At 41.8% G+C, this 17,821-nt stretch overlaps 1 protein-coding gene across 3 annotated transcripts in view; it reads right to left on the minus strand.

Moving 5' to 3' along the window:
* LOC115168369 (serine/threonine-protein phosphatase 2A 56 kDa regulatory subunit gamma isoform) overlaps window positions 1–17,821 on the minus strand; it is a 42,057-nt gene that overhangs the window by 16,316 nt on the left and 7,920 nt on the right. For 2 of the 3 annotated variants that reach the window (XM_029723689.1, XM_029723603.1), the window contains exon 4: window positions 1,007–1,206. In XM_029723689.1, the coding sequence (XP_029579549.1) occupies window positions 1,007–1,206 (200 nt within the window). Of the gene's footprint in view, window positions 1–1,006; window positions 1,207–9,757; window positions 9,963–17,821 lie in introns of those variants that run through there. The other variant, XM_029723778.1, reaches the window with a different exon arrangement.

Below are 17,821 nucleotides of genomic sequence, written 5' to 3' on the forward strand. Positions count from 1 at the left end.
AGAGAGAGAGAGAGAGAGAGAGAGACGAGGAGGAGGAGAGGCCAGGCCCCCCAGCCAGCGCGAGGAGAAGAGAGGAGAGAGAGAGGCAGGAGATGGGCAGGCCAGCGCGAGAGAGAGAGAGGCAGGAGATGGCAGGCCAGCGGAGGGAGAGAGAGGAGAGAAGGAGGAGGAGGCAGGAGATGGCAGGCCAGCGCGAGAGAGAGAGAGAGAGAGAGAGAGGCAGGAAGATGGCAGGCCCAGCGCGCGAGAGAGAGAGAGAGAGAGAGAGGCAGGAGATGGCAGGCCAGCGAGAGAGAGAGAGAGAGAGGCAGGAGATGGCAGGCCAGCGCGAGAGAGAGCGAGAGAGAGGCAGGAGATGGCAGGCCAGCGCGAGAGAGAGCGAGAGAGAGGCAGGAGATGGCAGGCCAGCGCGAGAGAGAGCGAGAGAGAGGCAGGAGATGGCAGGCCAGCGCGAGAGAGAGAGAGAGAGAGAGAGAGAGGCAGGAGATGGCAGGCCAGCGCGAGAGAGAGAGAGAGAGAGAGAGAGGCAGGAGATGGCAGGCCAGCGCGAGAGAGAAAGAGGCATGCATGAGAAGGCAGGCTGGCGGTCATATGTTTTGATAATCTATAAACACAGAAAATAATGTTTTTACAACTGAACTGTGATTTTAAGTTAAAAGAAAATGTAAACGTTTTTCAGTTAAATATATATTTTTTAACATTACGGGTCCCAACTTTGTTAAAACATTTTAACTTTTAAACGTTCATACCCCTAAGGACAATACATCAATGTCACCAGAGGGCCTTCTCCACTGACTAGGCCTATGTGCACCACACAATCAACGGAAGAAAAAAAAACAGCATGATAGTGTAGAAGGGTTGTATAAACCAGGAACCAAAAATAAGCAAAACAGGTCCAAAAGAGGGACTACTGACAAACATATTTCTTTCCCTTTTATGTTTAAAAATGTTTTGGTAGTGTGCACTAATAATTACGACCAAGGCATTCTTCACTGTGTCTACTGACCACGTGCACCACCTCTGGGTAGATGGGCTCTGTGATGACGTTCCTGTTGTGGGTGATGTACTCCACCATCTCGCTGAGCGCTGCCCGCTTCACCTCCTTCCATTTCAGGTCGCTCAGAGGGTCCGACAAAAAGTCAAACAGGACGCAGCACTGACGCAGCTTCTGGACAAACAACTTTTCCTGCTCCGCCGGAGGGACATCTGGGGGGGGGGGGGGGGGGAGAGTGGGAGAGGTTGTCAGATTCATTATCCACTCACATGATGAAATTCATTTTCACTGTTTGACAAAATACACAGAACAAAGACAAATTCACAGCACGTGCTGTAGGCAAAATAACCAAAAACCCAGCCCCTTAACTAGAGAATGAGTGAGTGATTGAAAGTAATGAAAAAAATGAGTCTCAGACACTGACGCTCCTGATTACAGAGCCTGCTGAACGAATACAAATGTAAACACTTTCAAAATCAGGCTCAAGGAGCACAGCGTGGCAGCCATCAAATAAACATTAACATCCAAATATCTGCTCAGTCTCCTTTCTCTGGATGAAAGCTCACTCAGGTAGATACACTACATGTCCAAAAGTATGAGGACACCTGTTTGTCAAACATCTCATTACAAAATCAAGGGCATTAATGTGGAGTTATTGCAGCAAAGCCTCCACTCTTCTGGGAAAGCATTCCACTAGCAGCATTCAGCCACAACAGCATTAGTGAGGTCGGGCACTGACGCTGGGCGAAAAGGCCTGGCTCGCAGTTGGCGTTCCAATTCATCCCAAAGGTGTTCGATGGGGTTAAGGTCAGGGCTATGTGCAGGCCAGTCAAGTTCTTCCACAGCTCAACAAACCCATTTCTGTATGGACCTCGCTTTGTGCACGGGGGCATGGTCATGATGAAACCGTAAATGGGCCTTACCCAAACTGTTGCCACTAAGTTGACAGCACAGAATTGTCTAGATTGTCATTTTATGCTGTAGTGTTAACCTCTCTAGGGTAGGGGGCAGTACTTGCACGGACGGATAAAAAACGTACCCGATTTAATCTGGTTATTACTACTGCCCAGAAACTAGAATATGCATATAATTATTAGCTTTGGATAGAAAACACCCTAAAGTTTCTAAAACTGTTTGAATGGTGTCTGTGAGTATAACAGAACTCATATGGCAGGCAAAAACCTGAGAAGATTCCTTACAGGAAGTGCCCTCTGACCAATTCTTGGCCTTCTACACTCTTTATTGAAAACTGAGGATCTCTGCTGTAACGTGACACTTCCTACGGCTCCCATAGGCTCTCAGAAGGCGGCAAAACGTTGAATGGTGACTTTGCAGGCCCTGGCTGAAAAACAGTAGCGCATTTGGATAGTGGTCGATCAGAGAACAATGAGACTGGGGGCGCGTGCACGAGCCGACACCATGTTTTTATTTTTTCGTCTTTGAACGAAAACAGGGTTTCCCGGTCGGAATATTATCGCTTTTTTACGAGAAAAATCGCATAAAAATTGATTTTAAACAGCGGTTAACATGCTTCGAAGTACGGTAATGGAATATTTAGAATTTTTTTGTCACGAAACGCATCGGGCGCGTCACCCTTCGGATAGTGTCTTGAACGCACAAACAGAGGATATTTGAACATAACTATGGATTATTTTGAACCAAACCAACATTTGTTATTGAAGTAGAAGTCCTGGGAGTGCATTCTGACGAAGAACAGCAAAGGTAATCACATTTTTCTTATAGGAAATCTGAGTTTGGTGAGGGCCAAACTTGGTGGGTGTCAAAACAGCTAGCCCGTGATGGCGAGCTATCTACTCAGAATATTGCAAAATGTGCTTTTGCCGAAAAGCTATTTTAAAATCGGACATAGCGATTGCATAAAGGAGTTCTGTATCTATAATTCTTAAAATAATTATGTTTTTTGTGAACGTTTATCGTGAGTAATTTTGTAAATTCAGCGGAAGTTTGCGGTGGGTATGCTAGTTCTGAACGTCACATGCTAATGTAAAAAGCTGGTTTTTGATATAAATATGAACGTGATTGAACAAAACATGCATGTATTGTATAACATAATGTCCTAGGAGTGTCATCTGATGAAGATCAAAGGTTAGTGCTGCATTTAGCTGTGGTTTGGGTTTATGTGACATATGCTAGCTTGAAAAATGGGTGTCTGATTATTTCTGGCTGGGTACTCTGCTGACATAATCTAATGTTTTGCTTTCGTTGTAAAGCCTTTTTGAAATCGGACAGTGTGGTTAGATTAACGAGAGTCTTGTCTTTAAAATGGTGTAAAATAGTCATATGTTTGAGAAATCTAAGTAATAGCATTTCTAAGGTATTTGAATATCGCGCCACGGGATTTCACTGGCTGTTGAGTAGGTGGGACGATTTCATCCCACATACCCTAGAGAGGTTAAGGTTTCCCTTCACTGGAACCTAGCCCGAAACATGAACAGCCCCAGACCATTATTCCTCCACCAAACTTTAGTTTGAACTATGCATTCAGGCAGGTAGTGTTCTCCCAGATTTGTCCGTCGGACTGCCAGATGGTGAAATGTGAGTCATCACTCCAGAGAACACACATATCCACTGCGCCACAGTCCAATGGCAACGAGCTTTACACCACTCCAGCCAACAGTTGGCATGGTGATCTTAGGCTTGTGTGCGGCTGCTCAGACATGGAAACCCATTTCATGAAGCTCCCATGACCAATTCTGATGACATTGTTTCCAGAGGCAGTTTTAAACTCAGTAAGTGTTACAACCGAGGACAGACACATTTTTTGCGCTACAGCACTCAGTGGTCCCGTTCTGTGAGCTCGTATGGTCTACCACGTCACAACTGAGTTGTTGCTTCCAGACCTTTCCACTTCACAATAACAGCACTTACTCACTAGCAGGGCAGAAATTTGACGAACTGACTTCTTGGAAAAGGTGGCATCCTATGACTGCGCCACGTTGAAAGTCACAGCTATTCAGTAAGGCCATTCTACTGCCAAAGTTTGTCTATGGAGAATGAATGGCGGTGTGCTTGATTTTATACACCTGTCAGCAAAAGGTGTGGCTGAAATAGCCAAATCCACTAATTTGAAGGTGTGTCCACATACTTTTGTTAGCTAGCTCATCACTCATCATTGCCGTATGCACTGTGCATGCGATGATTAACCACAACACAGCCTGACAGAAATCAATATTTAGAAGCAGCCAGCTTCATACACTAGGCCTACATGACAATTCCAATCTGAAGAGAAAACAAATGCAGTCTAACAAAGGTCTCCGACCGTAAATTCTGGTAAACCACTCAGAATGTTGCTTTTAACCTGTGTTAGGTTCACAAACGCTATTAGTTTATTTTAATTATTATTTATAAATGAGTGCCTTGAATTTTTTGGTTGCAAGTTATTCATGTAGATCTTGGTTGAACTGACCTACTACCACAACCTGCACACTAGGTCACCACGGAAGCAGGAGAGAGAAAGGACTTTGGACCAGGGGCCATATACACAGTATCTCGGACAAAGATGGTGGTCTATACTGACAAGATACTTGAGTCACCGCTCTAACAATGGGTTAAAATGTTCCCAAAGACCAAAGGCAGGCAAGAACATTCTGGCCAATGAGAAGGCAGAAACTCAGACGTAAAATTGTTTCTCAAAGTTTGCGGAAAAACTATGCTCGCATGATGGGTACCCTAACCATGCCTGGCTAGCTGAGACTTAAACATTAATTTTGGTTCCCAGAACTAAATCCTTGGCTTTAGCTCAGCGAGACATTGATGTCTTGAGTTCAACACCTTACCTGGTCAGGTACATTGGTGCTGAGGAAGGCATCTATACAGACATGCTGGATTTAAGCCCTTATAAATTATTTCTGATAGGTTAATTTGTACATTTATGATTAGAGGGTTTTGTTAACTTTTTATTTTACTTATGTATTGCTTTTTATATAAGCCCTTGGGCTTCCAACCACATCTACTTCATTATCAATTGTTTTTGGGGGGGGGGTATTTTCTTAAAACTGCATTGTTGGTTAAAACCTGTTGGGGCTAGGGGGTTACTCCATTTTGTTCTTTCAGTCTTTGAATGAATACAACGTTGCCCGGTTGGAATATTATCGCTATTTTACGAAAAATCGCATAAAAATGGATTTTAAACAGCGTTTGACATGCTTCGAAGTACAGTAATGGAATATTGTGAATTTTTGTGTCACGAAATGCGCTCACGCATCACCCTTCGGATTGTGACCTGAACGCACAAACAAAACGGAGCTATTTCAATATAACTATGGATTATTTGGAACCAAAACAACATTTGTTATTGAAGTAGAAGCCCTGGGAGTGCATTCTGACGAAGAACAGCAAAGGTAATCCAATTTTTCTTATAGTAAATCTGAGTTTGGTGAGGGCCAAACTTGGGTGTCAAATTAGCTAGCCGTGATGGCCGAGCTATGTACTCAGAATATTGCAAAATGTGCTTTCGCCGAAAAGCTATTTTAAAATCTGACACCGCGATTGGATAAAGGAGTTCTGTATCTATAATTCTTAAAATAATTGTTATGTATTTTGTGAACGTTTATCGTGAGTAATTTAGTAAATTCACCGGAAGTTTGCGGTGGGTATGCTAGTTCTGAACATCACATGCTAATGTAAAAAGCTGTTTTTTGATATAAATATGAACTTGATTGAACAAAACATGTATTGTATAACAATGTCCTAGGAGTGTCATCTGATGAAGATCAAAGGTTAGTGCTACATTTAGCTGTGGTTTTGGTTTTTGTGACATATATGCTTGCTTTGAAAATGGCTGTGTGATTATTTTTGGCAGGGTACTCTCCTGACAATCTAATGTTTTGCTTTCGCTGTAAAGCCTTTTTGAAATCGGACAATGTGGTTAGATTAATGAGAGTTGTCTTTAAAATGGTGTAAAATAGTCATATGTTTGAGAAATTGAAGTTATAGCATTTATGAGGTATTTGTATTTCACGCAAGCATCCCACCTTGCCCAGGGAGGTTAAGGGCTTGCAAGTAAGCATTTCACTCTAAGGTCGACACCTGTTGTATTCAGCGCATGTGAGAAAATTTGATTTGTATTTTTTTTTTTTAATCTTTGTTTATCACTTGTTTTCTTTGGTGCAAATAAATTATACGTTAAACCTACAAAACCAATGAGCCTGATACTGAGGACTGAACCTCCACCAGCATCATCCCACCAAACACACAACCTTATGAGTGAAACAACAAAACTGCCTGGCTCTCAGACTTTTAGTTGCCACAGCATGATCAAGAGTGTGTCCCAAATGGAACCCTATTCCCTATGTAGTGTGCTACTTTTGACCATAGGTCATTTGGGACCAAGCTCAAGAGAGAATCCTACAGAAAAGGTTGAGGAAACAGGGACGAGGAAACGGATGAGGGCTGTTGATCATATAGCACAGCAAATCTTCAGCATTTCATTCAATTGAATAATTTTGATATGAAATAGGCTGTTTTCACCAAACCTGCTGATTGTCCAAACTGGACAATTCTATATAGGCCTAAATCTGTGCGTTTTTAAAAAAGTAAAAAGAAACTACCCGACTTGGCAGCCCAATGCTAACACGACCCCTGTCCTTTTCATTATCCCGTTGCATAACACTGCTCCTGCTGTGGAACATGCCTGTGTCAGGCGTGTTGAGACACATTGTTGCTCTAACATGCGTCTCATTATCCACTCCACCATGCCTACCCTACCCCAGGCCTAGTGCCATTACACAACAGCCCTAGGGTTCTCATCATGCCTAAAATACTAAAGGGACGTGTGCCACACACACACACACACACCTGACACAGTGCGTGTGCATGGGCTCATGACCTTAATGCCTCCACAGACATTTACAGGTTAAGAGAAAGCATCTGAACATTCGCTTTGGGTGTAAAACAGGGCACAGATCTAGGATCAGCTTCATCATAACTCCCATTGAACACAAGCACGTGAAGGGTTGATACACAGACCCGGATTCAGCCAAGGCACAACGGTTAGGGTAATTGTGTGTCAAGACGGGCCTACTTAATGCTTTAGGACAAGCTGAAAGTGTGGACTGTTTTGCCTAAACCAACTGCTTTGAATGTTGGCACCATTTTTATGCAAAATAATAGCATTAATGCATTTCTCATAACTAGGCCTAGTAACACCAGTGTTTCCCATAGGAGTGGTGGTAAAGGGAGGGGGGTGCTACTAGCGCAATGTCATGCTAGCTGTTGACATAGACTTCGTCACTGAGCCAATGACTACCCATTTAAAAGTTTCGCCAGAAATAGACAAAGTACTCCAAACATTAAGAACATCTTCCCAATATTGGAGTTGCACCCCCCCATTTTGCCCTCAAAACAGCCTCAATTCGTCGGGGCATGAACTCTACAAGGTGTCGAAAGCGTTCTACAGGGATGCTGGCTCATGTTGACTCCAATACTTCCCACAGTTGTGTCAAGTTGGCTGGATGTCCTTTGGGTGGTGGACCATTCTTGATAAACAGGGAAACGGTTGAGCGTGAAAAACCCAGCAGCATTACAGTTCTAGACAAAAACCGGTGCACCTGGCACCTACTAACATAGCCCATTCAAAGGCACTGACCGAAGGGACATTATCTTCCAGCTGATGGCACAACTCCAGTTGCACCGCATTTTTTCTGTCTCATGCACAAATTCATGTTGTTACTCCTATGAACAAAGAAAGTGAAATATTCCTCGATATTGAAAAAGACCTAAGCCAATAATAATAATAGCATAAGCCTATCGATACACATTCCTACTCATTCATCGCAGCTGCAGTGCTGGTTGAAGTAGGGAGAACGAGCATTTTATGGATTATATAAAGTGTGAAAGTAATCACTCAAAAACAGCAGCTCTTTATTGTATTCATTGACGGTCTCTAGTTATGGTTCTAAAAGTTTTGAAATTTCATAGTATTCAGTGCGCTCAAGGAATCTTTATTTTACACATACTACGTAGGTTACTGCATGATAATCTGAGAAATCCGATTGGCCAGCGCTAGGCCTATAGGTGCACTTGCTTGCTCTCCAGGCCCGCCGGGAAGGCAGAGTTTGTTCCTTTAGAAACATTAAATGATTTTAAAAAACGGGAACACTGCCTACCCGGCGCGCAGGGCATATGAATCCAGTGCACCTCCCCCCGTTGAAAAAAAAAATAGGAAAGCAAGGTTTTATTGTTTGGCTATTGACTGGTTGGTGACCACTTACCTACACTGATTGAAGTGGATTTAACAAGTGCCATCAATAAGGGATCATAGCTTTCCCCTGGATTCACCTGGTCAGTCTGTCATGGAAAGAGCAGATGTCCTTAAAGTTCTGAACACAGTATATTTTGAAGCGGTGCCAACAAATTTACCAGCTGAGGGCCAACGCTGCTAAATGAATAGAGTGTAAACACTGAACACAAGTCTACACCTCTAAGCCAAAATGGTAGTGTCACTCCAACAGTGGCTCAGCAGACTACTCACAACAACAGTGCCAGAGGCCATTAGCTTTTATGGAGATTTGAACGACAGCTGATGCATAATACATTGCCAGAAAAAATGTCATGACAACAATATGCAGCAGCAGGTCACAGGTGTCTTGGCAAAATCTATGTGCATAATAATACGAGATTGTGGCGATGGGGACAATACAGTACGGTTTCCATAAAAATGCACTCGTATTGCAATCACTATACTTCACTATTAGTAAAAAACAACACTAAACGATGTATATTCAATGACAGGTGTCTGCTACTGTTGTACTAATTTGGTCCTTAAAGCTACTGTATAACACTGAGGATGTATGAAACATTTACTTCAGTAGTGGTTGCACATTTGGCGGTTTTAAAGCTACACATTTTGCCATGGGGCAGAGAGAGAGAACATTTGTCCTTTTTAAAGCCATTTTCCTGCACTTCCACACATTTTGCCATGGCTTATGCCGGGTTCTAATGCTCTAGTGACTCAAACATAACTGACTGTTTATAAAAACAAATTTAAAACTAATGGTTAGTTCTCAAGATGATCCCATTTTAAAAAATAGCTCCATTATCTGTTCTACATACATATACATATATATACATATATATACATACATATATACATACATACATATATACATATATACATATATACATACATACATATATACATATATACACACACACACACACATATATATATATATATATGGTTATAGTTTACACTGAAAACATTTTAACATCCCAAATTTTTATTTTTTTAAATGGAATCATATTTTTGGGAGCGGCAACAACTAAATGAATATAGGGAAAACACAGCCATCGCCACTGCGAGGGACAGAGCATAGCAAAAGGGCTCTGCCTTTTTAGGGTGACACCAAACACACAAACGGCTGTGACCTCACATCCTTTGACATCAGCAGTCTTGGTGGGGGATGGTAGAGGCAGAAGGCAGTAAAACTAGCCCCCTACCCCTCCCTTTCTCCCACACTGAGCTATGCAATGCCCTAGCAAAAACCTTCCTTGATTGCCTACGACAAACACAATTTTCACTTGTTCCAAAAACTCCCCAGGTGCCCAGACAATGGATAACAGACACTTTTCCCTGCCGCCTCCTAGAGCAGGCTTTAGAAACGGTTTGAGACTATCTGCAAAGCACATTAAAACAGCTACAGATGGTAAATGGCAACATTTTTGCCCACCTCCGCCTAGCGCACACACACACACAGAACCAGATATAAGACAGAAAAAAAACAGCCAGCTAGCATTGCTCACCTCTGAAATGCATGAGGGCCACGGGCTGAAAAGGCCCATTTGAGCTCGGTGCATCCAGAACCATCACGCTGGCAGCACTAGTGCCTGTCAACATCTAAGGGCTGGGGTAGAGGAGAGGGTAGCACAGGCTAAGGTGAGGAGCCAGCCTCCATTTTAACACCAAACACTCCAAGCAGAAAATGAAACTCCGCTGTAGTTGGAGGGAACAGGCTAGTTAGTGATGTCATCCCTCTAAGAAGGAGTCTGATTGGCCAACCTGGGTCACATGGGGCAGGCTGTCAGAATACATAAGCATGAGACAGGTCGAGGGGATTTGCTGGTGGGCTGGGGAAGAGGCGGGACCTTTGCTGTGATTGGAGCAGACACAGGAGGTCTGGCTAACAACCTCAGGGGGAAAGATGACTGAAGCTCTGCAAACCTTACCCCTCATCTCTTTTCCTTCTCTGTCTCACACAAACATCTACCCTGCCCCCACACCTATTACAATAAATGCCATTCCCATCAGAAAGAGCAATGTAAATAAATAAGGACTCTCAGACAAAGTAACCCATTATAAACAAAAAAGTAAGCCAACAAGCAGTGTAGGGTCGGCCTAAAAGGCTACATATTATCACGTCTCTAGGAAAAGCACAGATAGTCCATTGATACTTTATACAACGTACAGTAGGTCAGTTCTATACACACGTATTGTTAGGCTGCATCTTATCTCTGGCTCACAAGTGGATTTTCCCTCAAACAACAATGAGGATACATGACGACACAGTGATTGATGAAAGACGTAAAAAATAGCAAAACACTTGAAGGGAGGCATTGACTATCATTCAGTAAAAGCGGAGGACCCATGTGTGTGCGTGCACATACAGACGGCCCAGGTGTAAGAAACAGGAAGCCACAGTTATAACACAGGAAGCTAGTGAGCAAATGTTCTGCCTCAGCTGCTCTCAGAGTGAGCGGTTACATCACTAACACCAGCACAACAGGCAGACACACGGCGAGCACACAACTATGGCTCACATTCTTCTCTTGCTCTTAGTCGTGTGTCAGCCCTTTCTGCTTGATAAGACAATGACACGAGTGTAGACTAACCATGTTCATTGTAAAGAGCAGGGACACACATAGGATTGCCTACCTGTTACCAGCCAAGAGTAATTAGCACCTCAACAGTGTCAGTAGTTAACCATGAAGTTGGCAGTCACAAGGCCTTGTTAAAATACTGCAAAGCATGAGGTGGCAGTAGCATTGTTTGGCAATGCATGTCCGTTTGCGTTGCTTAGTTTAAGGTCTAGATTCCAATATTAGTTAGCTAGCTAGATGTGCCAATGTTGCTATTTTGTAGAAAGCCCTTCTTGATACAGATGGCCACAGCTAGATAAATATCTATCAAATGACGAACAATGTAATTCACTCTCCATAATCCCATACTGCCACTGCCTGACCATAGCAACATTTTAGCTAGCGTTAGCACATTTGCTAGCTATTGAGCTAAGGACACTGCAATAACAGGCATTGTGATTGAATTATAATGGAAATACTAACTACAGTGGTTAGCTAGCTAGGAGGAAGTATTTAAAAATCACATTTTATTAGTCACATGCGCCGATTACAACAGGTGTAAACCTTACAATGAAATGCTTACTTAAGAGCCCCTAACCAGCAGTGCAGTTAAAAAAAATATGGATAAGAATAAGAAATAAAAGTACCAAGTAATTAAAGAGCAGGAGGAAAATAATAGCAGGACTATGATTCACCGAACGATATTTTGTAAGTACTTTAAGAAAGTTTTCGTTTCAGTCTCCTCCATCTCCACTAACCGAAGCTAATTGTATGGATTTTTTCCCTATTAACAATGTCAAATTAACATCTGTACAGAAAGACACATGAAGGCCAAATTGCAGAGGAGGAACTTCTTGATGCAATTAAAGCCTTTAAGGCTGGGAAAACTCCAGGGCTGGATGGCATACCAGTGAAAGTATACCAAACTTATTGATATACTCAGAGGATCATTATTAGCATGTTTTAACCACTCCTACATAAACGATAGTGGTGCGTGTCCGATAATCTATCTGATATCATTATTACTGAAACAGGATCCAAGTGGTATGTAAACTTAGCAAAAAAAGAAATGCCCCTTTTCAGGACCCTGTCTTTCAAAGATATTTGGATTTTTACGAGTTAACTTCACAGATCATTGTAAAGGGTTTAAACACTGTTTCCCATGCTTGTTCAATGAACCATAAACAATTAATGAACATGCACCTGTGGAACGGTCGTTAAGACACTAACAGCTTACAGACGGTATGCAATTAAGGTCACAGTTATGAAAACTTAGGACACTAAAAAGGCCTATCTACTGACTCTGAAAAACACCAAAAGAAAGATGCCCAGTGCCCCTGCTCATCTGCGTGAATGTGCCTTAGGCATGCTGCAAGGAGGCATGCAGATGTGTCCAGGGCAATAAATTGCAATGTCCGTACTGTGAGATGCCTAAGACAGCGCTACACGGAGACAGGACGGACAGCTGATCGTCCTCGCAGTGGCAGACCACGTGTAACACCTGCACAGGATTGGTACATTCAAACATCACACCTGCGGAACAGGTGCAGGATGGCAACAACTGCCCGAGTTACTCCAGGAATGCACAATCCCTCCATCAGTGCTCAGACTGTCCACAATAGGCTGAGCGAGGCTGGACTGAGGGCTTGTAGGCCTGTTGTAAGGCAGGTCCTCAACAGACATTGGCAACAACGTCGCCTATGGGCACAAAGCCACTGTCACTGGACCAGACAGGACTGGCAAAAAGTGCTCTTCACTGACAAGTCGCGTTTTTCTCTCACCAAGGGTGATGGTCAGATTCGCATTTATCGTCGAAGGAATGAGCGTTACACCGAGGCCTGTTCTCTGGAGCGGGATCAATTTGGAGGTGGAGGGTCCTTCATGGTCTAGGGCGGTGTGTCACGCCTTCATCGGACCAAGCTTGTTGTTATTGCAGGCAATCTCAACACTGTGTGTTACAGGGAAGACATCCTCCTCCCTCATGTGGTACCCTTCCTGCAGACTCATCCTGACATGACCCTCCAGCATGACAATGCCACCAGCCATACTGCTCGTTCTGTGCGTGATTTCCTACAAGACAGGAATGTCAGTGTTCTGCCATGGCTAGCGAAGAGCCCGGATCTCAACCCCATTGAGCACGCCTGGGACCTGTAGGATCGGAGGGTGAGGGCTAGGGACATTCCCCCCAGAAATGTCCGGGAACTTGCAGGTGCCTTGGTGGAAGAGTGGGGTAACATCTCACAGCAAGAACTGGATAATCTGGTGCAGTCCATGAGGAGGAGATGCACTGCAATACTTAATGCAGCTGGTGGCCACACCAGATATACGTAATGCAGTTGGTGGCAACACCAGATATTGACTGTTACTTATGATTTTGACCCCCTCTTTGTTATTCCATTTCTGTTAGTCACGTCTGTGGAACTTGTTCCGTTTATGTCTGTTGTTGAATCTTATGTTCATACAAATATTTACACATGTTGAGTTTGCTGAAAATAAATGCAGTTGACAGTGTGAGGTCATTTCTTTTTTTGCTTAGTTATAAAAGATCCAGTCCATTTAAAAAAAATTGGAGGCCTCTTACACTTCAGTGCTGCGATACAAAAATTCTAGCTAAATGCTTGGCGCATTGAATTAAAACAGGTTTTGTCAGATATTATTCATCCTAATCAGACAGGTCTTTTACATTGACGATACATTGGAGATAATACAAGACAAGTACTGGAAACAATAGAATACCATGACATATCGGGGGAAAAAAGGCCTGGTTTTCATAGTTGATTTTGAAAAGGCTTTTGATAGTACGACTGGAGTTTATATAAAAATGCCTAGAATGTCAATTTTGGATAATCTCTTATAAAATGGCTTTAAGTATAGTAACCCTATGTATAAAATAGTAAATAATGGCTACATCTCAGTAAGTTTTAAACTGTCAAGAGGAGAAAAACAAGGTTGTCCACTATTGGCAAATCTATTTATTATTGCCATCGAAATGTTAGCTGTTAAAATTAGATCCAACAATAATATTAACCTGTTGGGGTGTAGGGGGCAGTATTTTCACGGCCGGATGAAAGAACGTACCCAAATGAAACTGGTTACTACTCTTGCCCAGAAACTAGAATATGCATATTATTAGTAGATTTGGTTAGAAAACACTGAAGCTTCTAAAACTGTTTGAATGGTGTCTGAGTTTAACAGAACTCATATGGCAGGCCAAAACCTGAGAAAAATCCAACCAGGAAGTGGAAATTGTCTGAGAATTGTAGTTCTTTTGATTCTCTATCGAAAATACAGTTTCTGTGGGGTCACGTTGCACTTCCTAAGGCTTCCATTGGCTGTCAACAGCCTTCAGAAAGTGGTTTGAGCATTCTCCTGTCACTGGGCAGAGTATAGGAGCTCAGTTACTGAGTGGACTGCCTGGCAACAAAGGGATTGAATATGCTCGATCCCGCGAGCGCACCGTTTCTTCTTTTTCTTCTTGAATGAATATGCTATTGTCCGGTTGGAATATTATCGCAATTTTACGTTAAAAATACCATAAAGATTGATTTTAAACAGCGTTTGACATGCTTTTAAGTACAGTAATGGAACATTTTGACTTTGTCTCTGGTACCGCGCTCGCACGTTATGCCTTTGGATAGTGCTCTGAACGCACAAACAAAAAAACGGAGGTATTTGGACATAAATATGGATTATTTCGAACAAAAAACAACATTTATTGTGGAAGTAGCAGTCCTGGGAGTGCATTCTGACGAAGATCAGTAAAGGTAAGACAATATTTCTAATACTAATTCTGAGTTTAGGTGGCCCTGAACTTGGCGGGTGTCTGTATAGCTTGCTGTGATGGCTGAGCTATGTACTCAGAATATTGAAAAAGGTGCTTTCTCCGTAAAGCTATTTCAAAATCTGACACAGCGGTTGCATCCAGGAGTAGTATATCTATAATTCTTTAAATAATTGTTATATATTTTGTCAACGTTTATGAGTATTTTTGTAAATCGATGTGCACATTCACCGGTCGTTTTGGTGGGAATACATTTTCTAAACATCACGAGCCAATGTAAAATGCTGTTTTTGGATATAAATATGAACTTTATCGAACAAAACATACATGTATTGTGTAACATAATGTCCTAGGAATGTCATCTGATGAAGATCGTCAAAGGTTAGTGCTTCATTTAGCTGTGTTTTGGGTTTTATTGACACATGTCCTTGCTTGGAAAATGGCTGTGTGATTATTTTTGTCTATGTACTCTCCTAACATAATCTAATGTTTTGCTTTCGCTGTAAAGCCTTTTTGAAAATCGGTCAATGGGGTTACATCAAGGAGAAGTGCATCTTTAAAATGGTGTAAAATAGTTGTATGTTTGAGAAAGTTGAATTATGACCTTGTTTTTGAATTTGCCGCCCTGATATTTCACTGGCTGTGTCCCGCAGGTGGGACGCTAGCGTCCCACGTAGCCCATAGAAGTTAAGAGATTAGAAATCCGTGGCTTAAAAACAAAGGTTTCATTGTACACTGATGATTCATGTTTTCAATTAAAACCACAATTACAATCCCTCCACAGCCTCAGAGCATCAAGATACTTTTACCAACCTCTCTGGATTAAAACCAAATTATGGTAAGTGTATTGGATCACATTATGTATTGGATCACAACTTTTTTAAATTTTAAATTCTACTTTTACATCACTGTAGTTTACCAATAAAATGGTCTGACGGGTATGTGGACATACTCAGTATACTATCATGAACGAAAATGATCTCACTCCAATAAATGTTTATAGAAAGTTAGCAAAAATAGATAAGATCTTGCCACTATGAAAAGGAAAATACCTGTCTATTTGTGGGGGGGGGGGGAAAATCACCCTGATTAACTCTTTAGTCATATCACAGTTTACCTATTTGCTTATGGTTTTGCCTACACCTAGCGTTCAAGCTAGACAAAATTAAAAGGGCCTATTAATATAACGAATATGAATTTGGAGGGCAGAAATGATTAAATACTAAAGCATTAGACCTCTCACAAAATGCATCAGTCATACAGAAGTCACACTCAAATCCCAAATGGTTCTCTAGTAAATTAGTAAGAATGTCTCAGGCCATGTTCAAGAATGGCCTTTTTCCCCCTTAATTCAGATTACAATTACACTTTCGGTTATTTGAAAACGATATCTCCAAAATAACGTAATTCTTTTTAAACAAGCCTTAGAAAGTTGGATGCAATTTCAGTTGAATCCACCTGAGACAGAACAAATAATACAACATATATTGAAGTTAAACTCAAATATACATTTTTTCGATAAAATGATTAACCTCTCTAGGGCCGGCGGGACGAAATCGTCCCACCTACGTAACAGCCAGTGGAATCCCGTGGCGCGTTATTCAAATACCTTAGAAATGCTATTACTTAGATTTCTCAAACATGACTATTTTACAGCATTTTAAAGACAAGACTCTCGTTAATCTAACCACACTGTCCGATTTCAAAAAGGCTTTACAACGAAAGCAAAACATTAGATTATGTCAGCAGAGTACCCAGCCAGAAATAATCAGACACCCATTTTTCAAGCTAGCATATAATGTCACATAAACCCAGAAGACAGCTAAATGCAGCACTAACTTTTGATGATCATCAGATGACAACCCTAGGACATTATGTTATACAATACATGCATGTTTTGTTCAATCAAGTTCATATTTATATAAAAAAACAGCTTTTTACATTAGCATGTGACGTTCAGAACTAGCATACCCCCCGCAAACTTCCAGCGAATTTACTAACAATTTACTAAATTACTCACGATAAACGTTCACAAAAAGCATAACAATTATAGATAGAGAACTCCTCTATGCACTCGATATGTCCGATTTTAAAATAGCTTTTTGGTGAAAGCACATTTTGCAATATTCTAAGTAGATAGCCCGGCATCACAGGGCTAGCTATTTAGACACCCAGCAAGTTTAGCCTTCACCAAACTCCGATTTACTATTAGAAAAGTTTGATTACCTTTGGTGTTCTTCGTCAGAATGCACTCCCAGGACTTCTACTTCAATAACAAATGTTGGTTTGGTCCCAAATAATCCATAGTTGTGTTCAAACAGCGGCGTTTTGTTTGTGCGTTCAAGACACTATCCGAATTGTAAATAAGGGTCACGCGCACGGTGACAAAAATTCTAAATATTCCATTACCGTACTTCGAAGCATGTCAACCTCTGTTTAAAATCAATTTTTATGCCATTTTTCTCGTAAAAAAACGATAATATTCCGACCGGGAATCTGCAATTAGGTAAACAGACGAAAGAAAATAAAGCTCGGGGTCGACTCGGGCACGTGCCTAAGCCCATTGTCCTCTGATCGGCCACTTGTCAAAAGCGATAATGTTTCAGCCTGGGGCTGCCTCGATATCGTTCAGCTTTTTCCCGGGCTCTGAGAGCCTATGGGAGCCGTAGGAAGTGTCACGTTACAGCAAAGAGGCAAGAAAAACAACAACTTGTCAGACAGGCCACTTCCTGGTCAGAATCTTCTCAGGTTTTGGCCTGCCATATGAGTTCTGTTATACTCACAGACACCATTCAAACAGTTTTAGAAACTTTAGGGTGTTTTCTATCCAAAGCCAATCATTATATGCATATTCTAGTTACTGGGCAGGAGTAGTAACCAGATTAAATCGGGTACGTTTTTTATCCGGCCGTGTAAATACTGCCCCCTAGCCCTAACAGGTTAAAAAAATTGTAATTTTTGTAAATGATATCATAAATAGCACTGGTGGAGTTGTCGCATGCAGCTAACACAGACCTAAGGTAATGTCTGCTCTATCCAAAATTACAACCAACTAATTGCAGCATTACCTAAATATAGAAGAGGCAAGCAGAAGGGGGAAAAGTAAATTAACTTGTCTGTCGGCCCTGCATTAAAGACCAAAAACGGTTAAAGAAAATTAAAAGGCCCAAAAATTGTCAGCTGGGCCATATAAATTGCTAAATAGTTGGGAAGAGATTTTCGATGTACCG

The sequence above is a fragment of the Salmo trutta genome, chromosome 1 (genome assembly GCF_901001165.1).
Source record: "Salmo trutta chromosome 1, fSalTru1.1, whole genome shotgun sequence".
Classification (NCBI taxonomy): Eukaryota; Metazoa; Chordata; class Actinopteri; order Salmoniformes; family Salmonidae; genus Salmo; species Salmo trutta.